General features: G+C 34.0%; 1 protein-coding gene across 9 annotated transcripts in view; it reads right to left on the reverse strand.

The window, feature by feature from the left end:
• The window catches only part of LOC136030402 (sodium/potassium-transporting ATPase subunit alpha-B), a 115,477-nt gene that overhangs the window by 33,614 nt on the left and 56,714 nt on the right, over positions 1–25,149 (reverse strand). For 5 of the 9 annotated variants that reach the window (XM_065709355.1, XM_065709350.1, XM_065709354.1 and 2 more), the window contains exons 3-4: positions 8,653–8,775; positions 1,251–1,457 (exon numbers count right to left, since the gene is read on the reverse strand). In XM_065709355.1, coding sequence (XP_065565427.1) covers positions 1,251–1,457; positions 8,653–8,775 — 330 coding nt within the window. Of the gene's footprint in view, positions 1–1,250; positions 1,458–8,652; positions 8,776–12,929; positions 13,069–20,152; positions 20,277–25,149 lie in introns of those variants that run through there. The other 4 variants (XM_065709348.1, XM_065709349.1, XM_065709347.1 and 1 more) reach the window with 2 other exon arrangements.

Here is a 25,149-nt window from a genome sequence, read left to right on the forward strand (position 1 = left end):
AGACAGAAGAAAATTAACAGCAAAATAATTCAGGGAAATGCCTTGAATAGAATGACAACCTGGAACGGGCTCACATCAAAATCACTCACAAGATAAAAGAAACTTCTTTACCCGTGACTTGAAAGCCGGAAGACTAAGCACATTTTTCACGCGCTTGGGCAAAATATTCCAAACATGGGGACCATAATGGCGAATCATAGAAGATGCCCGAGTGGTACTCCTAAACTCATGAGTTAAGTTATCAGCTTTTCTTGTATTATAATCATGACGGTCTATTTTCAAATGCAGGGGTGAGTAGGCGATTCAAATATTTATACGAGAAAATCACGACTTGGTAATCTCGAATTTGGGATACATCCATTAACTCATTCTTTTTAAAATGCTCATGAGCAGGAACCTCATCAGAATCATAAAATTCTTATAATAATTTTACAGCTCTATTCTGAAGTTCTTGTACTATTTTGAAAAATGTTACAAAATTACTTTCCCATATAGAGCACCCGTAGCTAATATATGGACAAAATATAGAAAAATAAATCTTTTTTGGGACTAGATTTTAATTCTCCGTATCAACCCAAGACCTCTGCTTAATTTTTCAGCTATCGCATTTGAATGGTTTTTCCACGACAGGTTTTCATCAATTAAAAACCCCAAATATTTCGTTGTTGCTACTCTTTTTATCACATTTCCTCGAATTATGATTTTATCATTTCCAACACTTGACGAAAGTCTAGAGAATATCATGAAAAAAAAATGATGCAATCTTTGTTTTTGCTAACAAATTTACTCTCTCTCTCTCATACACAGCCGGGTTTTTTTGGAAAGAGGGGAGGAGAGGGGGCACTTGCTCCGGACGTCAAAAATTTAGAGGTGCAGAATTTCAAATACATTATCTAACGTTTATAATTATTTTATAATTTTGAAATTTTATTTTTATTAAAATAAAGTAGAGGGTTCTCAGTAAGTATTAGCAAATTGAATTCGAATTTTCATTTTTCCCATATAAAGTAAAAAAAGTCAGACTTGAATAAGTTAAAAATTTTGTTAGTAAATGAAAATTTTGTTAAATTAAAATTTAATTGAAATTTAGCCTGAAATTCTCTGGGGACGGGGGGGTCTCATCAAAATTTTGCCCTGGGCGCAAGAGAGGCCAGAACCACCACTGCTCTTACATAATTTAAAGGAAACATTATTATCTTGTTCTATACATAGTTGGGGAAACAAAATTATTCAGCAGAGTCAATACTTACGTTATCCTTTAGCATATCTTCATTTCCTGATGAAGCTTCAATTCCATAGGCAAGAAAGCATAAAATAGCGCCTGTCCAAAGGAGTAATGCAAAACCACCAAAAAGGTTCTTGCAAAACTTGATCCATTCAGGGGTTGTTTTAGGTGGGGTTAAACAGTTGGGACCATCACGTTCAATATTACTACGAGCTTGAGCATTAGTTAAACCCTAGGAAAATAAAAAGTACAAGTTAAAAAAAATAACTATAAGAAAAGGATGAGGCAGTCATGTCTGAATAATTATCATTCTCCTCTTCTCACTCAACCTGCTATTAGTTTATTAACTAACATTAAGAGGGAAATAATTTTTACCATTCGAATGCAAGTCAATTCAAACAAATTCATAATGGTATGGTTTATTTTATGAAGCCATAGGAAACTACCTTAAAATGGTTCAACACTGTGACTCATTCATCCCACCCATCATATAGGCTAATTATGTGTTGTTATTAGCTGCGAATATATACACCAGTTAAAAGACACTTTGCCCACAAACAAAGTTCCTACTGTTCTGTTTCTTCTTTCTGAAGTGCAACAGCGATACCAAGAGACCAGTATAGCCGGATTTGTGGAGAAGCTACATTATCTAAAGTGGGTCTTTCAAATACATTATGCTTCATTTTTCGAATATACTATGCTCCCAAATAGGGGATTTTAGGGACTTCTGGGGAAGTTATGGGACTTTCTGCATAAAAAGGGACTTCAGCCCTAAAAAAGGACTTTAGGAACTCTGTAGTGGACGTAATTTCTGGAAGTTGATGCACTCTCACATGTTTTTTGAGAAGAACAAGACATTAACCAAATAAATTAAAATAAAAGTACCTCTTGACATGCAGGATTTACAGGAGTTAAGGATTTAATTTATTTCTGGTAATGTGGGGACAAGTGAGTGGTTGGTTTCAATAATGGGATCTAAAGATTAAGGGACGATAAAGAAGATTGCAAAATATATAAAACTGGGAATGACACAGATTTTTGTAAAGGGGGGGAAGAGATTTTGTGTAATTATGTATCTTAGTTAAATGACATTATTTGCTTTATTATGTTTTTGTTTTGTAATTTTGCATTGTTATTGTTATGTACTATATTTTGCTAAGAGTTTTATTATCAAGTGCTACTATTTTGTGATTTTTCACTTTTTTACCATGGCCCAAAGCGGTTTTTATAGCAATAAATATCTATATATATCTATCTATCATAGCAAATTTTCGATTTTTAGTGAGTTATTTTGTCATAAATTTTTATTAAAGCATTATTACCATTAGCGAAACATATTTTTGGAACATAAGTACTCTGACATAATGCTTTAAAGTTTGAGCTCCCTCCGCCTCTATGTTCAACACGATTTGCTGCAGTTTAGAATATATTTTCCCAGTAATCTTACTGTGAGTCCTTATATAATTTGTTTGGGGTTTTCTCCCCCTATACCCCTGCATATAAATTCAATACTGATAGACATTTTGTCTAAAATACATTTTACAACCATATCCTGAAGTATTCTAATAATCACTGTATTATTTTAGTTTTTGTTTCGCAAAATTTGTAGAAGGTGTTAAATATTGTCTTTTAATATTCCCGCTTGGAAAGATTGCAAGGCTTCAAAACTAGGATTTTTTTTTTAGTAGTTAGTGGTAACGAACTATAAGTAGGGGAAAGTAAGGAGCGACCCGGCTTAATATTAACCGAAACTCTAAAAAACCGAATTTTGATACCAATAGTTATATCAAAAGAATCGCATTTTAATGCTGATTTTAAATATATAAGTTTCATCAAGTTTGTTTTACCCATCGAAAGGTACGAGTCTGAAAAAATTTGGCTTATTTTAGAAAACAGCGGGAAACACCCCCTAAGTCATAGAATCTTAGCAAATATCACACCATCAGATTCATCTATCAGAGAACCCTGTTGTAGAGGTTTCATGCTCCTATCTACAAAAATGTGGTAATTTTGAATTTTTTGCCAGAAGACAGAGCAAGGATGTTAGCTTCTTTGTTTTTTGTTTGTTTTTTTCCCAAGGGTGGTCGTATCGACCAAGTGGCCCTAGAATAGCTTTTATTGTTTTAAAAAGTAGAGTTGTTAGAAAAAGTCAAACTTTAGCGTAAAGAGCGAGGCGTTGAGGAGGGGACCCCCCTTTCATATACGGAATAATTTCTGTTCGTTTTAAGTTTTAATGTCGCTCCTTACTTGCAGTTAAAAACTTGTTCTTTTTATTTAATTATTACAAAAACGGTTTGGAAATTAGTTCTTAAAATCTTGAATACATATCACACGCAAAGCATCGAGTTCTTTGTTTTCGAGTTAAAAACCGGTCCGCATTTGATTCTGCCAAATAAGCTACATCTAATGCTAAGCACATACACATTCTAAATGCTCTGAAAATAAATGTTACTGGGTTTCTGGAATTTTTAAAAACAAAGATTCCAGAGCGACTACGAAAAACACTAACTTTATCACATGATTTTTAAAAAAGACTACTGAAACATTTAAAGCTTCAGATATTTTGTTCTTCCAGAGGCTCAATCTGAGAGGAAAAATTTACCCCAAAACGTCATATGGTATAGAGATTGCGTCAGGCACGTATTTACGGGCCATGGCTTCTCCATCCATCTCAAATACTTATGTATTATAACGAACCCCACTCAAGAAGTGAAGCTAGGTTAATCATAAGAAATATACCTGAATATAATGAAAAGATAATGCTTTAGTAACACAATTATGGAAACTAATACAAAGAATTACGGAAAGCAGTCGGCCCAGAACGCGTTATATTAAATACCTAACAAAAAACAGCTCTATATATTAAATAATTTATTAAAATATACCATTTATAGTAGTTTATCTCACTGTGTCTAAGCTAATTATCCCCGAATGCAGACAGACAAACCGGTTTTACCCAGACAGATAAGATCAAACTTCGTGAGTGGGGTTGCGATAATACACAAGTATCCACTGTAGTACCAAGCCGCCTGAGGCCGAAACAGTTGCGCACGTTCTTCCTCCATCCAAATCTATTTAAGGCTTTCCTCTTTGCACCCTCCCAAGAAGACCAAATTTTCTTTAAATCCTTTCTTACTACCTTTTCCCGCTTTATCCGGGGACGATCTGCTTTTCGTTTGGTCAAAAAGAACGTTCTTTATCAATCTGTCATCGATCATTGCAGATCGTGTCCAAGCCATCTCAACCAATCTCTTATTACAGCCCCACCTCCTAATTTTCCATGCTTCGTATAGTTGACAGCAGTAATTATTCCATGCCTAACCTAAGCCCCCCCCCCGAAATTTCACTTCTGCAAAAAATCTTGTCAAAACTAAGGTAAATCTGCATAATTCAATCATCCAGAGAAACACGTTAGTTTTCTTTAGTATGTGTATGCCCTAATGATACTACATGGCTCATTTTACATTTTTCACTGTCATTTTGACTTGATATGTGAAAATCGGCTCCAACTCCCCCCCCCCATTTTGAATAAATTACGCCACTGCATATAAACAGGTTGAAGTGGCACTACAGGATTCCAAATATTCACTATTGAAACATTGCAATTGGTAACCCGACCATGACAGTCATGACAAGACCCGACCCTCCTCCAAAGAGAAAAAGAATTTTTGCTGACTTACCGAAATTACAACAGCCCGTTATTTTACTCATATTTTGCTAGTTCTTTTTGAAACAGGAGGTTAACACACAATCTCAATTTCGTGTGCATAAACCCCAGTAACCTCAATCACTATTATCGGATTACAAAACTCACGAATCTGGCACAGAGTTTGTCATACGCGGCAGAACTAGTGGCGCTCCAAGATATACAACTGGCGGGACAGATTAAATGACCCATCAGTCTAAATACAGGGCTATTGACAGATGAGTGGGGGATGAACAGGGACCTAACGGGATCATGATCAAGAATTGAGTTCCAGTGTCGATTGTCCAGTTGAAAATTTTTGCCCCCCCCCCAAAAAAAAAAACAAAGAAAAAAAGGGTTTGCGTATTGCATACCCACGTTATAATAGATCCTGTAGATGTGTATATGTAACACATTAGTAATTTAGTCCCTATCCCCAATCCGAGACAAGACCAGGTGACTGTACAAACACATGTACGACAAAGAGTACATAACCCATTAAAAAAAGAGGCAAAAGTGTGGGTTAAGTTTTAGTGCTAGAGGATAAACCACATTTTTTTCCCATCGCTATATAAGTGCGGAATATGACAAAATTATTTTTCAGAAGACAATTCCTGGTAAAACAGGTTTCTGTTTAACGCCTTGCCGCTTAAACTAACTATTTAATATGAAGTAAGATATGAAATACGATATTGAATTCAATGAATTTAGTTCAAGGATACGAAACACCGGGCATTTATTAAATGGATTAATTGGAAAAAGTGAATATGTAGTATTGAAACATTGACTTGCGCTAGTTTAGTCAGTCTTTATCTTGATTAGTGAAGCAAGTAGGCTATATATATTCGGCGATTGTCCATGCATTAAAAGATATAGAAACTGATTTTCATTCATTAAATCAATATATAACCAAGATCGTTTTTAAATTTTGTTAGAAAAACGCTAGAAGGTTTTATTTTTCGAATATATAACAACCTTTCAGAACAACCCAGTATATCTTGGCTGTGCACTGAAATTGTAAATGAAAGTATTTGTTCTGCACTAATTGATGCATGCACATTCACTGAAAGCTCTGAACTTCAGGGATGCCAAATCACGAAAATGTAGGGTGGGATGTGGGTATATTTGTCAAAATTTAAAGAGGATAATTTGTCAATTAAAATACCAACAATAAAGTATCTTTCAATAGAACATCAAACAATTTATTTTTCAATCTCGAGGGGGTGGGACATAATTCCCTTGCCCCTCCTCCAATTGGCACTCCTGTTGTAGTTACATGGCGAATCAGGAAAATGTCTTGTGAAAAGAGTGTAAGTCACCGTACCAACCGAGTTTTCGCCCAAAAAACAAGTGTCATCATTATTCTATTTGGATGAGACATTTTTACTCACAATATGCCAAAATAAAATGCATATACTATGAATTTCTAAGCACGGGACCTCTATTGAAAAAGGGGGGATAGATTAGTGAAAATACATAGCCAAAAGGTCAAATTTAACATAGATACCCAAATGGATATCTATTCTTTTTCCTGTTTCTGCGCTAAGGACGGTTAAACTGAGGTCTAGACAAAAATATTTACATTTTTCTCTCTTCTTTCACTGTCTGTGAGTTACCGCGTTATTCTTCGTTTTCTCATGTGTTTTCATTGGGGGGGGGGGAATTTCTCGAATGAAAAAATCCCTAGGTTGTTCTGAAAAGCACTTCTGACATGCCAAGAACCAAAAATTGTGGTTATTTTGGCCCAAAAGACAGGTATTTAAGGAGCCCTTGACATTTCTCTACCTTCCTAATTTTCGTTCGCAAACATCTATACCGTTAAAGCAAAATGGGTACTTTTATCTTATAGCCACCACACTCCGCGAACAAGAGAGAAAACCGGTTTTCATTGTCTTTGCACCAGATAATATTAGTTTCGGCTCGGTGGGAAACTACATTGTAGCTATATTTTAATTAAATATTCAGTTGGTATTTTTGTTAGATTAGGTTGGGTCGTGTTTAATATAATGCGGTCTGTGCAGCCATCTTTCATAATTCTTTGTTGTAGTATTCATAATTTTGTTGATAAAGTATTATATTTTTACCATATTTAGTTGTTTTTTCATTAGCATTAACCAAACTTCACTTCTCGACAGAACTTGAGCGTGGTGGCTCTGAGACACAAGTACCGCAAAAACCTTTGAACTAACAAATCTTAATACCAATCCAACAGTTCGTGACCTGACTAATACTCATGCCAAGATGGATATCAAACCACCTGCTCTTGCTGGAAAAGTCTTTTGCCGGTATTTTTAATATTTCACCTACTGATTCACCTAATTCACCCACTGATGGATTAGGATTTATATTAACCTTGAGTTTGATGTCTCACACAAGAGGTATATACTAAACAACGAATCCTTTTATTGTATTTCCTAATAATTCTTTCGGGTATTCTTTCAGAGAATAGCCTTGGAAGCGTAAGTAAATAAAAATTAGGTTTTTCTTAGGAAATTCCCAGTTCAAGCAAAACATTACAGTCTCATTTAAAGGTACTTATTACGAAACATACCCATAATAGCGTGTAGACCAATCACGTGACATTCCGAGTAAAGATATTAGCAAGAGAAAATAATTTTCGACTATGATAAAACGAGTTTTTTGTTTACTAATTGGTCTAAAAATATTCAGGAAATGTATTTGTATTTAAGTTTTGCATATGATATTTCAATTCAGGAGTATGCATAAAACATTTCTGTGTAAATATTTGCGAGAGAAGGTCGTATCAAGAGGAGGGTACAGGGTTCCGAGTTTTATCTTAAATATCAATTTTGTAGCATTTCCTCCACAGTAATTTGTACACCAATCATGTTAAATTCCTATCAGACATTGCCTTGAGCCATTTATATACGATTACGATAAAACTTTTTGTTTACTTAATATAAACAATTCCTACTTTTCAGCCGTTGCAAATGTCATTTGTCAAAATTTGATTCTCCCGAGGAAAGCGAACTACATAACAAGTTTATCATTTAATTTTCATATTTCTCTTCTTGTAATATTGTTGTGTAAGAGATTAAATATTGATGCCATGAACGAATTCGATTAGCATTTAATTTCATTTAGAAATGGATAAGAATATACAAACAAAAAACATTGAATTTAACATTAAAAAAACTTAAAACATAGACAGCTTTAGCAGAAGGGAACGTTTTCTAAGAATGGCCTATAAAGCACTTTAGTTCCACGCGTCAGACATAGTGTTGTTAATTGCGGGGGGGGGGGCTCCTTACTAGATTTAAAACAATACCATTTCTGGAGGTATTGAAAAAGATTTTTCCATTATTTTTATCAAAAAATTGAAAAAAATGGCAAATTTTCCTCTATAATATAATAATATATTTTTATCCCCCAGCCCAAATTGACGCTACGCCACTTCTGACATTTTTTTCGCAATTTCTTGGTACCTATCTGGTGCATTTCCTCCGAAGAACATCGGAGAAGGGGTCCTCCCTGTACCTAAGTGTAATACTAGAAGCTATGACACTACCATTTTAAAGCTTATACAGATTTTAGCACTTATGTTACCTTACGAGATCGAGTTGAAATGAACATGAGTGAAGAGGGATACAGGGGAAAACGGATTTGGCATTATCCCTAGACAAAAAAAAAATTCACAAGCAAAAGTGTAAAGATAATTTACAAAGGTACTGAGATACAGGAGAGTATATTGAAATTAATTAATATTTAAAAAACTACTTACGGTTTCAGGATTGCTTCCAAGCCTTTGATAACATTCTTCAATAGGAATTTTATGAAAGTCAATATCCAACTCCTTCTTCAATTCATTCAAATCCTTTCCTTTCTTTTGCTTGCCTTTTGCCATCTGAAAATATTTTTTGTGTCATCCGTTATTGTTGACAATTTTAAAAAAATAATTTTGCGACAAAAAACAAAGAGTGGAGTTGGTTTTCAACTGACATACGTATAACAAAAAAAAAAATTATAAAAAAAACGAAGCGTCAGGGGCTTAGTGATCAATGAGCCACTAATAAAAATGCCCAGTTGACATGGCAAGCTCGCAATTGACAATGTGTAAATTGACTAAGTGACTATTTACAGTGACATGACATTATAAACCATCACTGTCAACAAGGAGACATATCTAGAGAAGTCTGGGACAGGTACAACCTAAAATTTTCATTGCAGGGAGGGGGGATATAACTATGGAAGAAGTCATTTTAAGTTTTTTCTTCAAGTTTTTTGAAAGATGGTAAAACCTGAAGTCCCCTGCCAAGTAATGCATTGGCTAGAGGTAAAGCCATATATTCTTGCGAAAACTTGGTTAATTAGGCACATTATTTCTTATTCCTTGGCCCAGGACTAAGCAATAAAAAAAACTTCGATAGCACCCGGGAACTTCTCAAAAATAAACATTTCTTTTTAATTTAAAAGCAATACTAAGCCGGTTAAAAAAAGAAAGAAAAAAAAACTGATGAAATTTGGGTTTTTGGTGTATTTTTAAGTTATACACTAGGCACCTATTCTTACCAAAATTCGAGAACTATTACAGATTCTAGTCAGTGAAAAAATTATTGATAAAATTTGAGTTTAGATTTTTTTTTTCATCTTGGAAAGTAGTTGAGTTAGGTGAATGAAACTTTCAGGAGTGCATCCAAAGCCATAATGGTCTACTAAGAAGATATTTTGAATCATCCACCTCCACCCCTTTTCTCTATAGAAGGAACTGACCTCTGATGACCTTTAACAATACTTGTGTTACAAAGTGAAACGTTACAAAATAGATCTTCTGCTCGAATAATGTACAAGAAAAAGTGTTTTGAGCCTCATAACTTTGCTCGGAGTAAGGTTTATATTAACGGACTATTAAGGTGGCTAAGAAATAACCTTACCTCTATAGTCAGAATTGCATCCTGAATCCAAATTTAACATGCATTTGCGTCGCAAATGAACTTTACTGCCACCCCTGTATGTACAAATTCAAGGTATTTATTTGCACATTAGGGGGGGGGGTTAAGTTCAAACTTACCTCTACAGGCAGAACTGCATCCTGGATCCAAATTTAACATTCATTTGCATTAGAAATGAGCTTTACCCCCACCTCTCGAATGTGCAAATATACACCCTGAACTGGTATATACAGGATGGGGGTAAAGTTCATTTCCAACACAAACGAATGTTTAATTTGGATTCAGGATGCAATTTTGACTGTAAAGGTAAGGTTATTTCTTAGCTCCCCGAATAGTTCGTTAATATAAACCTTACCCTAAACTTCTAATGAAATTGGAGGAAATGTATTCAAAGAAATTAAACCCAATACACAGCAGATTGAACACAAAGTTAACAAAATCCTTTTTTTGTCAAAATTCAGAAAGGTCATTCAGACCTGTAATGTATACAATTTTTTAAGCCCAGAAATAAGAAAAGGGTGGATATAGTAGCCCATCAATATCTACCCAGGGTATATTTTTGGCCCTGGATACATTCCTGAAAATTTTGTTCACCTTACTCAACTGCTGTCCAAGATGGCGGAAACCCCTAATTAAAATTATAGGCTACCCTAATCTTTTCTTAAAAAAAAACTTCAAATTCGGTTGGAAAAACCTCATTAGAAAAAAAAATTAAATTCCAAATATTGAATATTTATACCTATAGTATTCAATATTAGGCCTATTCTAAAGAAAAATATATACTTTTCCTAATCTAACAAGATCCTCCAACTTTCAACTTCGGTCAAAAAATGATATCCTTAACAGCCTCTTTAAATATTAAAAACATGCGAATAATTAAAGATAATACAAATATTCAAATAGGTCATTATCCTCTGCATTAAATTTCTGTATGTTTACCACCCTATGAAGGATCAACCTATGCAGAATAACTAATTTTTTAATTATAGCTACTACATCAAAAAATAAAAAATTGAAAGACATAAAATTATAATAATTTTAGTATAACTTGGTATAATTAGTTTACTAAATAGGGTTGCAAGGTGATTTTGATTTTATTTTTGACTTAATTTAGTTTTAAAAAATAAATAAGCATCGGTTAGGGCTCAAATGATAAAACATAGATTTAGGCTACAGTTATATTTGTACCAATAATAACAATCATAATAATAATGACTTATTTCTGTCCTCTATGCATACATGGATGTACACTGAGGAGGAGTAGAGGAACTAAATGAAAAGAAAACTGAAAAATCCAAAATTGCACTTCTAACGAAAAGGACGACAACAAGTAGCTCATAATACTCATAATAACTCATGAATATATAATAAATAGCTTACGATAGCTCATTAGTGTAGAAAACTAAAAACACTCATTATACATAACGCATAAATAGCTGTGTTATTAAAGCTAGGGCGACAAAACTATTTTTCCATTAAACAAGACAATTAAGAGGAAAATTTATTCTGTCTAAGAAATAGGTGGCATTGTTGATCCATTTTAACAGTAATATCCAATATTCTGAATCTTCATATAATATACCTATTTTTGAACCATAATGGAATTCCAAAAAAAATATTTACAAAACCGGAAAAAGTACGAGCGGATACGCTTTTTAATATTTTTAATTAAAAAATTCAAAATGGAACGATGAAAAATACATTAAATGCGAACATTGAATTATAAATTATAGCAAGTCTTTGTTTATCAAAACGACCTATCAACCTGACTAGCAGGGCATAAGTTTTCCCAATACAGACGAATAACGCCAATTCCTGCGTAGCTTTAATTGACGGACCAAAAGGCAACCCAAGATTTTTTGAAATCACATTTATTGCTTGCCGTTAAGAATTCTGTTTTATTAGGTTCAATCTTTAATTTTGTCTCCCGTAGATGTGAATGTAATATATTAATTGATTAATTGCATTCTACATTAATATTAAAATGTCGGAAAATAACAAAATATTATCAGCATACGACAAGTGGCTAATGTCGATACCGTCAGTCACATATGAAGGTAGGTACCGTCTGGCTATTCTAATTGCGTTATTGAATATGACGGGGCTAAGAACTGACCCTTGTTTTATTCCACGACGTAAAGAAATTCGGTCTGAAAGTCGCCCTCCCAAAACAATCTTCACAGATGAATTACCACACCATAACAATAGGGTTGGAACCTGATTTAACTTCAGTTTTATTTTTTTAAGGGGGGGGGGGGCACTTTTAAGGGGGGGACACTAAGAAGGTAGAAAGAGATGGATTAAAGTCTACCTGACAGTGAAAATGTTATTGTTTTTTGTTTTTTGTGTTCATTCATGAGTTTGATGAATTGCTTTACGAATGCAGAAAGTTAAATGATATGGCGCTACAATCTTAACGTAAAATGTTGGCTCGTCGCTTAGAATTTTACAGATTAGTACTACTTCCTTAAGATCTATAAAAACAGACTAATTATGTAAAATAAGTTTTTAAATATGAATTAAAACTCAATTTTTATTTATTACTACCAATAGAGGTAACTCTAATGCCTTCTCACAAAATTGTAATTAAATTGTTGCTTTGCAATGGAGCAAGTTTTAGTTATTTCGGATTTTGTTCGAGTGTGACACTTTTTAATTATTAAACTGAAATAAAACATTAATCCTCAAATTGTGTATCATATCAGCCAGTTGGATTGGGGTACGTTGAGAGGAAGTGTTAGGGAGAAACACGCATATCCTGGTTACCCAAGAAATATAGTCATTTTCAATAATATTCTAAGAAATTTGAAAGATTATTAAATGTATCAGTGTTATACGTCTATATTTGCTAGTGACATGAATTATACCAAACGGCATTCTTAAATAAAAAGGGACTAAATCCAAAGTTTTAATGAAGAGGGAGTAAGTAGGGTTAAGGCTCAAAATTGTTTCTAGTCGAGGTGGAAAATACAGACTATTACGTCAAAGTCACTTTACTAAGAGTTCATATCATCCTAATTTTGAATATTTTCAAAGAAGAGCTGGACAATGTATTCAAAGCTGAAGTTTTTCCCATTCAGCCACAGAGCATAAACTTTAGATATCTTACCCCGAAGTTTTTCCTAACTGCTCGCTAATCAAGTGCGACTCACAGGGGACAACAACAGCAAGAGACTGTACCCTAGCCACAGAACAAACTGAGTGAAAAGGCCAAGGTGCAAGATAAGATATATGAAAAAAAGTAAATAGAACTAGTTCTATCACGCCGCAAATCGTGGACAAGAATTTTTTGTTTGCATTAAATATTTGGTACGTGATAAGCAATAAAATTTTATACTGTAGTTAATGATTTTGTAATTATATGTACATACGCAAAGGTCGGAGAGTTGGAAATATTGCAACAGTTTCTCAAAAATTTTGTAATGTCTGATTGTAATACATAATTTATATGTGAAATAAACTGATTTTCTCAGGCGTCGTTTAGAATGATAAAAGATGTTAAAAATAAGTCTGAACCATTCATCTTTTGGGCACTGTAACCTTTTTAGCAATTTTTTTGGGAGGGGGGATTAGAACCTTAAAAAAACTAGGCATGCGTTTCTTATCAGAGATTCAGTTTAGGCAAGTACCCAATTTTTTCCGAGGGTGGCAAAACTTGGAATAATTAAAAATAAAAGTACAAATAGGGACAAGCCCCGATATGCCCTCTCAAAAAATACCTACTTCGAAAAATGGATCAATCATACCGAAAATAAAGAAACTATAGTTATAACCTGAAAATTTCAGGATTTCTGGAGCGGAATAGGCCAAAAACCTGCTCTCCTTTTACATGTCTGACTTTGTTCATGGTATTTTTAAGTTACAAGGTAGCAACCAGTGTGTTGGCATATATTTAGGTATCTTTTTAGCATAGGAAAAATTTGCTGTGAAATGCAAAAACGTCCAGTTCAATATGTTGTAGCAAAATAGTTACAGCATCAAGATGAGACGCGTTTGAGCCTATCAGGACGTTCAGGTACTAAGTGGCTAAAAAAGGCCATTTTCAGGCTTGACACACCTCTTTCCCCCTTCCAAATGAAAAGCCTGGGCAAGAAATTGCTGCTTTCTTTAGTTATTTTGAAGCAGACCCTTAACTGTCAAAACCTTCCCTTCCTCACTCTCTCTTTTTCTCTTTTTTTTTCATTTAAATCAGCTTTTTCCTCTTTAAATACAGTATTTACGATCACATTCTCTTTCTTGCTTTGAAGGTACATATTATCTCTGGAAAAAGCGATTTTGCGACAAGCCTAAAGCTGTAACTTGCACCAAATTAACAAAATAATTAATTTATCGAATTTAAATGTCTAAGATATATTCATTTACTGAGCCAGGTTAAAAAAATTTGAAGGGATAGTGGCGATTCTGGCCTCTTGCGCCTGGGGTATAACTTGATTATCCCCCCCCCATCTCTGTCACATAACAAAATTTTCATTTATTAACAAAATTATTTTCAATTAATTAATTGCTTAACATTTTTAATTCTTACTTTATTAACTGTTTTCATTTGTCAACTGTGTTCTCTACTTTATTCTAATAAAAATAAAATTTCAAAAATTATGAAGTGATTACAACCGTTCGATATAATTATCTAAAGCATATTACAAAAAAGACAAAAGACCCCCACTGGGTCACTCCTAAATAAGCTTCTTTCGTCCATTGTATATGTGTTTTAATCGAGTTGATTGTTTCAAGTATTGTACTGTATTAATTAATCATATATTACAAACAAAATAAAAAAAAAATTCATTATAATGAAGAAATCTTAATGTAATGAAAAGTGTGCAGAGAGGTTGTAAGATACACACAAAACGTAACAACTATACTATTAATCACAAATAAAATATGAAACTAAAAATAACGAAAAGTAGTTAAAATTACGAATTCGTAATTAATAATTACGATTTTTCAAGCTAAACGCTATTTTCATTTCAGCTGAAAGTAAACGTTAAAAAGGAAATTACGAATGCGAAATAGATAGGATAAACACTAGGAAAAAGCACATACTCAGACGCTTCTTCTTTAGGGGGGTGGGGGTAATTTTACAAAAGCAACGTCACGTATATTGTAGAAAAATTATACATATGCATTTACGTTATTTATCTAGTGCTCTATATGAAGATTGTATTAAATAATCCCTGGTTAGCTAATAATAAATTATCACTACCGTTATTTTGGATAACATATTTAGAATACTCAGATATTGGGGAGGGGCTAAACTCCTAGCACATCTACCCGCTCCGTATAGATAGTTGATCGGGAATAAAGTGCATAAAGAAATAAAAACACAAATAGAATGCGGCAAAAGCTAGAAGAACGTAAATAAAAACAAGTCACTTAAAATTGCTGTAAAAACAAAACTTGTTTAATCAGAAATATAGTATTTGAAAGCTGAAAGGTAGCCAAAATTAATGGAGGAGTGGGTAAATCAGATCTTAAAATTGCAGTCTTACATTTCAATGTAAAAAAAAAAATCTAAATTCATACAACTTTCTTGGTCTGTGTGGGGAGAAGTGAGTTAGGCCCTACGCGTTCATCATATCACTACACCCCCGGTGTATAATATTAGTTTAATGCAAAAGCAAAGTGAGTTATTAAAAAAACTTCACGTTTCAGCACTAAAAAAATTTTAACACAGGATTTCTTTTTCTTATTGCTTCTCAAGCCAACAATTTTCCTGCTAAAACAGAATATAATTATAAAAAAAAAAAAAAAAAAAAAAAAAAAAAAAAAAAAAAAAAAAAAAAAAAAAAAAATTGAAACCCAGTAATCACCGTTCAATTTCTATTTTGTAGCTAGTCTGCTAAAAAAAAATAATTTCGTCGTACTTAGAACAAGAGGCCGTAACAATACTTTTTTAGGATTTTACAAGCGAGAATAAATCAGGTTCTCAGGGTTTTTGTAGAAACAATTTATTTGCACTTTCGGAAAATTAAATAAAGAAAATCTATACATTAATTATGAAACTAAATAATGTTAGTTTATTTTTATAGTGCACAAAATTAGCCAGTAGTTCTTTAGCTAAGGGTGGTTGTTATCGAGGTATGCCCTATTTATGTGTTGTTTAGTCCCAATAGTATTAACCTGAACAAACACGTGGGGGGATGTACAAAAACTTAAAACACATCAAAAATATGTTTATATGCATTTTTATTACGTTTTTACGAGTCGGACAAAGATTCCAAGGGGTCAAACCCAGTAGCTGCCCACCCCCCTGGATACGACCTTGAAACTATTCCTTTTTTTAATTCATTTTGGGAAATTCAGATTAGTCTTGGAATTTATATTTGTCATTGTATGAGTTAAAATTTAATCGAATTATTAGTGAGATCGTAAGATAATTTTTAGATATTCAAGTATGACCCAAAAATGAGAGGGTAGATACGAACCAATTGCACAATATCCCATTGTTGTTTTTATGCATCTATTTTGAAATACTTGGTCTGACTGAATATTAAACACACACATATGAATTGTTTTTTATATTTAACCAAAAAAGGTTATAGCAATGTCTTAGGAATAATAAATATGAAAAAAAGGTTGGTAAACATAATTATTCATGCAAAATTGATCGTCTGCAACTGATAGCATCGAAATTTTCTCAAAATCAGCGCCAAATTCTGACCAAATCCGAAATATCTTGAGAATAATTTTCTAAATGAGATCTTCGTGTGAATACAAATAGCAATAAAAGAAAAGCTGGTGGCACATTTCGAATGTTAAATACTGACAAAGATTGGCATAACTAAAAGGTAGGGAGTTTATAATGACCCATTCGTATGAAAATAATCAAAGAATACGGTTAGTATATGGGATTGCTGGAAAATTCATGGAGTGGGTATAATTCTAAGGACTCGTGTAATTTGGATCATATATTTGAACATTAGAGAGGGATAGGTTATGTTGGGTTAAGTTTCTGTAATTTTGTTTCTAAATTATTATTTTATCATGTTTTGTTATATTTTTATTAGGATTAACCTAACTTCCCTTCATGGGTGTGTTTCCAATAACTAACAAGTACCTCATTATGTTATAAAAGTGAAACCTTGAGAAATAGCAAGATGTACTGTTCAAAAGAGGTATGAGAAGTGTTTTTAGCCTCATACCTTTGCTCAATCCCGATTTATAAGGTTTTACAGATTTGTAAATTTATTTCAATTTTGGAAAAAAAGCCTAGACTAGAGTTTACGAAGAAGATATTGAGAGTCCAAAATTAAGGTAATATATCTATTGTCAAAGTTTAGATAGGTAATAGATCTGTCAAGCATGCAGTTTTCTAAACCCTAGAAAAAAGAAGAGGCAGAAATGTTACTTTGACAATACTTTCCCAATGTATTTTTTAGGCCCTGGATTCATTCCTGAAAAGTTTCATCTACGTAACTCAACTACCTTCCAAGATCGCCGAAAGTCCCCAATCTACAATTTTACCGTACGTTCAGCAGAAAACGGATGGCAAAGATGGGAAGAAAACAGACTCCGGCAATCCCTCGTTCGTGGAAGGACCTGTGTTTACCAGCTGAACAAGCAGTGGCATCAACTGAAGGGGGCCGGGGTAATTTGCCCCCTTCCTTAAGATTTTATGTTACTAAGGCCGTATCCAGGTGACCATGGGGTTTGAACCCCTCCCGAAATTTTTATCTCACTAAAGAAAAAACATAACAAAAATGCATATGAACAAAATTTTGATACGTTTATTAAAGTTCTTTTATTGGACCACCCCACCCCATCAAAATCCTAGATACAACCTTGTCTCTGCTTTTAACGTTTTGAAAAATACATGTTTGGTATTTTCATTGAAAATGGCGTTTTGGCGTATACACTGGAAAAATAGAAAAATGGCCTTTTGGTATATATACTGAAAAGAAAAACAAATTCACTTCCCCTACAATTTGGAACAAAATTTTCTCCTGTCCCTAAATTTCCGTGAATTGATTCCACTGCGAACGAAGTGCCGATACAAGATATCTGAATTGAATGACAAACCTCTTCAAGACAGCAAACAATTGGAAGGACAGGGGTGCAAGATTAGGAGAGCAGGGTGGACGTGGCTATAAATTCGTGTTCAAGCCTTTTTTCTTCTTTTCTTTGTGGGTGATCAAAACATATTTAAGATGTGGATGCGTCGTTTGGGAGCGGGAGGCAATTACCCCCCCCCCAATAATTTGGAGAAAAAAATTATATAGCCCACTCCCCTTGACTATCTGGATATAAACCCCGCTTACCCCCACCCCAATAAAATTTGAGATACCCCCTGACCCTTTCCATACACTGGGGTGGCGGACGAGCCGGCACAGCAGTTGACCTGAGTTGGCTCGATGCTGCATTGAGCTGTAGTAGTTAAACGATGGCAATAGGTGATAGACCAAAATGTGTATGTGTGATGGATTAATCTAATTTTCTTTATATGAAAATAATATTTTAAAAACATAAAAGAAAACCAACGGTCGAATTGTTTTCTTCATTTTTTAGAGTAAAGGCATACTTTTAAAAAAAAAGCTCATATGGCACCTGTGACGAGGTCGAAAGAGCCAATATTTTGCAATGTTATCGCGGTGGTGTTTTTTTTTTGGGGGGGAGGCTACCAAGATAAGCATCACTTCGCGGGATTTCTGCCTCTGAAGCTGAATAGCTTTTTCTATAATTTTTGATCGCTTTAAATCCTACACTTGCTGGCCCATACTATGGCAAATTCGAGATTTAATCACCATAAAACGTGATTCAATCTGAAATTTTTGGTAATAGTATTAGTCAAGGCCATTCATTTTGAAAAAGCTTTTGAAATTAATACCAAAAATGGCAAAGCAAAAAAAAAAAACAAAAAAAATTGTATATGTCAAGAATTAAACCTACTACCTTTGGGGTAGAATACCAACACCGTATCCACTACGCTATGCAGGGTTGAAACAAGACATTTTTATATGATATTTCCAATTAACCGTCCCTCCACTCCCCCCAGATGGTGGAGAGGCGACTATTTCTGATTTAATCTGGTCTGGTCCGGTCCCTGATACGCCTGCCAACTTTCATCGTTCTAGCTTATCTGGAAATGCCCGAACTATCAAAACCGGGACGGACAGAAATTGCAATCGCTATATGGCACTTGGCCGGCGTGCAAGTGCCATAAAAAGGTATTCCGTGGCCATATTAGTGGCTCTCAAACAGCTTAGTATCAGAATATGTAGACCGGGGCAGCTAACTGCCAGAGTTTGGCACAAATAGGATTTTCCATTTTGGTAAAAATTTAGAATCTTGTATTGTTAAAAATAAAGACAATATTAGGTTTTAAATGAACAAGCTATAAAAAAAGAAGATGAGCTTTTTCACTACATACGAAACCGACATTAAGTGTAACTTTTAGTTGCGATCTACTCACTGTCAACCTTATTCTTTTCGATTTTTTGAACCAAATTTAAAACATAAGATACTGCATGTATATAAGCCCCTTTTTCGTCTTTTTCTTTGACGATGGTCGAGGTATGATGTTCCAAAAGTAAACTGAAAAAGGGAAGACTGGGAGAGAAATTTTGGTTTTGCTTACAATTTTAGGTTTATTGAAGCTAGAATAGAATTCCATTTAAAACCTTAAATTTTACAACAAAATGTTTTATATGCCAAAGTAAAGGTCAAAAAAGGCTTTTAAATACTACTACTACTACTACTAATACCTCACCACAACACCAAGCCGCCTGAGGCCAACACAGCTACGTACGCTCCTCCTCCAGCCCAATCTATTCAAGGCCCCCCTCTTTACTCCCTCCAGGAAAGTTCCCATTTCCTTTAAATCTTCATTTATGACATCCTCCCACCCCAGACAAGGACGAGGACTTTTAAATACGATGACTCAAGAAAATATTCTGACTGCTACAGCTAAAATCAGGAGTAAGCCAGGGATAATTATACTGTTCTCCATGCTAGCGGAAAAACAATTTGAATTTTATGGGTATTATTTAACGCGAGTTTTCATACATCAACAATTTTTTTTTGTAGTTGTCAATGGTCGAGTAATAAGTCAAACTAAATTTAAAAATGACTTCAATTTAAGATATCACTCTTCCAACTTAACTGAAAATAATATTATTAACAAAGCGAAACCTGACAGCAAGTCAGATTTTGTATTTGTTATTTTTGGTCGCCTATTAACAGGCTACCCCCAAAAGACAAGAAAAATAACTCCACGAATAAAAAAAAGTTATCATTCTAACTAATATAGCTCCAACACCATTAAAAGCAATAGAGTGCATGTTAGAAAAATGTGAGAACACTGCCACCGTTGTTTAGCTCTTATGTGGATACTACCTTGACTCTTCCATCTGCTCGTCGATTATCATCAGCCAGAGTAGAAGTTGTGGCAACTCTGTATGAGTCCATGGTTCAAAATACCCGACTATTGTCGTCGGTTTTAAATGAGGTTATAATTTAGCTATAATAAAAATAAGGATAAAGCAAAATTAAACAAAAAAAATAGATGTTTAGACCATCGGACCAAGTTCGATCTCTTAGGCGTCGTATCGCGTCCAATTTTTATTTTGTTTGTACAGTTTAGTAGCGCTGGTGAAACACATATGGTACAATCAAGTCTGTAGTATCATTTTTTGGGTTAGAATGAACATTTCTATCCCATTACATATAACTGATCACCAGAGCGCACTAACAAATCAGAAGTGCCACTAAAATGGCAGTAATCACGACAAAGAAGCAATGGCTGTAGTTTTTCTCCCTTACGAAGGTTTGAGACATAGCAAAGAAAAAAGGAGAGATTACTGTCCTATACTTCCCTGTTAAAAACTGTCCTCCAATTCTATTGGTTTATTTTGTGATGGAATTTCGTAAACCAATCAAATTATTCCTTACTCCTTCAGAGACAAATAAACCTCCCATTTTTAAAACAAAATTGATTTTACAAATGTATTAAACTGGGAATTTGCATCAAAAGAATTTGTTTCACACGATGAATACATAGGCCTATTATTCAAAAACCTGATTGACTCTTTTATGTGAAATTTCAAGGCAGTCGAATGAAGAAGAAGCTTTTAGACAAACTTTTTTTTTTTACAGATGAACTTACTATTTCTGTGTGGTATTTTCCGTTTTTCTTTTTTTTTTTTTTTGAAGAATCATAGGAAACCTTTTTATTTATTTAATTTTTATTTGTTCTAGCTGGAGCGATTTATCTTTATCAAGTTACTTTTAAAATACAAATAAGTCTTTGGTCATTGCCACAATGGCAGCACACAATAGAATGAAGATGGTCACAAAAGTAAGTAATTTAAAAAGAAAATGAGTGAACGCGAAAATTTTCAAAATAGTTACTGAAATGATATCATAAGCTTAAAATAGCACTAAAAAATCATAGATTTAGTTAAAAAGAATCATTTATAATAAAACTACGACTGCGGTAAAGATTGAAACTTGCAATATTTTTCAGTAAAAAAAAGTGCATTTTTTTATATTTGTACATCTTCATCTGCGAGCACTATTCTATGTATTATCATTGGAGAAAATGCGTTATGAAGCAAGACTCTCCAACACAGACAGTGCAAATTGGTAAATTCCAATGGAGGGGTGTCTCACATTTGCCTCAAAAGATTTCCACCAAAGCCTCGGCTGGATGATCAAGGGGCCCCGAAGAATCTATATATTTTTTTTTAATCCGCTTTGAGCAGTAGCATATGTTCCAGGGCCTGGAATCTCCTATAATCCTTTTTCTGTAACTCTAATTCAATTTCAATGAAGAAACCCCTCTCCTCCTGCGTGCAGCTACGGGGAGCAATACCAGTTCAGTGTATGAAAGTTGACTATACAGTAAGGAAAAATGCATCACAACGTAGGCGCTTCCTGTCCTTACAATACAGTATATCCACCACACTCACTGATTGACAAACTATAGATTTTACTTATATAATATTTATAGCGAGGATTTTTATTAGATTCAAATTATGTTTTGTTTGTAATTTAAATATTACAATACCAGAATAAAAGAAGATGGACAATTTGTGCGGCCATCGGTTTTAGCACTTGTAATCCAAGGCAGATCAACATAAGCCTGTTAATAGACTTGTTAGCAAGACATGTTGAACTTGCTAATCAGTCTCTAATATTCCGGGGGGGGGGGATTCAGAAGTTTAAAAAAATCTTCCAAATGTAAAAACAAATAAATAAGATTCAAATGCGCAGGTAAATAAGATAGTAAAAAACAGCATAACACATAAAACATATTAAAACATGACATAACAAAAATAGCAAAAAAATTTCAGTAATTATTAACAATTATAAAACAGAAAATAAAACAGGCATCCTAAGGTTGATTACATGATTTATTTAAAAAAAAAATATCAAATGAAGCTAGATTGAAATAGAAACTTATTATATACAAATTTTATTTAAATAATTAAAAACAGACTATAGAGGAGGCATTACATCATATCATAGATTACATTGTTCTATTGATAATTCAGCAGTATCAACGAAAAAAATAGTAAGCATAAGTAGGTATTACCTAGCTTAAGACCGATGATATTCCCGTCTCAACTTAGAACCTAGCGAAGTTGGAGCTCTGTCCAAAATCTTTCATGCCACATACATTGTAAAATAATTCCGGGGAATATTCGCTTAAATAAGATGAAGCATAAATCCACATTAAGCAGTCCAGTTGCAACAGTTCACAGAAAATTTAGGAGGGAGGGCAAAATCTTTTTTATATTTAGAGGGGGATTTGTCCGTTTTCCATTTTTTTCAATTAAAGTAAACAAAGACTTTTTTCAATGAAAATACCCCAACCCCACCCAAAAAAAGGCAATTTTAAAATTCAGGTGGGAAATGAAAAGCCCCCTTCCCATTGAAGTCACTGATGCAGTCAAGGAGATTTTTTCTCGGTTCCGTGTAACGACTTGCCAACGATATTTTTAAAAACAATCAGATCGTAAAAATGTTTTACTCTTTCTTTGTGATTGTCCTTGTGGATCCCCTTTTAAATCTTTTCTCTAACGACCAATCCATAACATTTATGCTTACACAAAAAAAAATCATAGAGAAAATACTATCAAAATATAAAAATAATAGATTTTAGTAATATTTTCTTAGAGTATATTCTAATTCCAACGCATGAATCCTGGTATTCAAGGCCGTATCGGGAGGAGGGGAGGTTGAATCACCCCCCCCGCACACTGAAATGTTTGTCTGACACGTAAAAATGTAACAAAAATGGATATAAACAAATTTTTTATGCGTTTTTCAGTTTTTTGTAAACCACCCCACTCCCCGAAAAAATCCTGGATACGGCCCTGCTGGTATTATACTATTTCTATGTTTATGTTTTTTTTTTTTCTTTGTAGTAAGCTCTGATGTTTGTTTCGAAGGTGGTGAAGATAATAAATGAGTGTTGAGCTTAAGTGCCAAGGTCAGTGAAAATGAAATCTGATTGCTTGAATTGGCTGAGTGAAACTTCCGCTACATTATGACCACAACGTTAGGCACGCGCAGTAGCGACTCCAAAAGACCCCGCGCACCAGTAAGGCCGCCTCTGTTGAACAGCACTGTCAAATTTAATTAATTAGCCTTGCTAACTTATTTTCACGATTCAATGTGAAATATTGATAAAAAAAATGTGGTAATGCCTCAGAGAGTTAATAATTTTAAATCACCAAAACCAAAATCTTAAAAAATCATGGTTTTCAGGTATGAATATACCTTAAATGGTCAAGGGAAGCAAAAATTGATTTTATTTTTACCTTTTTGCATTTCTTGTTCAATCGGCACATAGACTACATAGTTTTAGCAGCATGATAGCATGTATTAGTGATATTTCATGTGTCATATTATGACGCATGATATGTGACAGTCATGTGTACTACTTTTGGAGATAATACCTAAACATTTTTGACAGAATAAGCTATGCAATTGTATATTAAACCGAAAAGTCTTGAAACGTTTTGCCGAAAACAAAGTCAGCGTGATTTGTTCCATTTTTAAGTCAGGCGCAAAACAGTAAATTAACTATTAACTTCTCAATCTTCGCAATAATAAAAAGGGAGATAAACACCCATGTTAAAAACAAAATTTATGGAATTGAGGTCACAAGTTCAAAGGGAAGAATAACAGACAAATAAAGCTAAATAAACCACTTTACTAAGTTTATTAACCATTACAGTGTTACCAAAGAAAAAAAGCTGTTGCAGTAAATATTATGTGGCAAAATATTATGAATTGTGGTAAAAATCTAAAGAAAATTTAGGCAAACAATGGCATTTAAGTTAGAATTTCTGTGCGCAGAGATGCATTTCGGCTGGAGGGGGTAAAAAAACAGCCAGAGAAAGGAGAAGTGTTATATATGAAAAATCTAGAAAAACTGTCGGAAAGATCGGGAGTTTTTTTTATTCCAGGGGCCAAGTCTGAACGCTATTCCCATGTACGTCATATAAAATAAGAAAGTAAAGAAGGAATGTTAACAAGCAAAAATTTTACGAGCTTAGAGATACTCAATGATTTAAAAAAAAAAGTTACCAAAGTTAAGCACGGTCATACAAAGTTACATATGTCCGAGGATGATGTGGAAGGGGACAAGTTAAAGAAAAAAGCCAAGGAAGGCAGCGGCATTATATGAAGAATCTGGGCAAAATAAACGCAGTACTTAAAGTGGGCCTCCCCTCGCTTGGAACAAATTCACAAGTAAGTCCATAGAATCCCTTTTAGTTGACAATAAGACCTTATTCAAGGAGGAGGGGTGAATATAAACAATTTTTATGTGTTTTTAAGCTTTTTTTGTAACCCCCCTCGAAAAAATTCTGGATACGGCCCTAGTTGATAAGTCCCGATGAAATTCTCAAATCGTTCTTAGGTATTTCGATCGAGTTCGTAGCCGTTATCCTTTCTACCATTTTGGCAAAGGAAAAGCCAAAAACCTAATACAAGTCAGGAAACAAACATGCATCTGTTACGAAAGATAGTCATGCAATCTTGGCAATATAATGAAAACACCGTTTCAAACTTGCGAAACACTACACTGATCTTTGTCTAAAATTACTCGATTTATCTTATGAATTTTTTTTTGTGGGGGGGGGGGGGGTATTTAAGACTGGGCTAAGCGGACCCAGTTCACACTAAATAATGTCTCTATTAAAAACTATTCTTCAAAACACCTGTCAAATTGAGCAATTAGTTAAGCTTCAGTAGGGCCGTCAGATCTCCTGTTGAAGGTAAGACGTCAACCTAAGATTATCGTCTATGTCATACCTAAAGATCGTATCTGATATTTTCACTCTTCAGAGGTAACTGTAGAAAGGCGTTTGCTAAGTTGT

The sequence above is a fragment of the Artemia franciscana genome, chromosome 8 (genome assembly GCF_032884065.1).
Source record: "Artemia franciscana chromosome 8, ASM3288406v1, whole genome shotgun sequence".
Lineage (NCBI taxonomy): Eukaryota > Metazoa > Arthropoda > Branchiopoda > Anostraca > Artemiidae > Artemia > Artemia franciscana.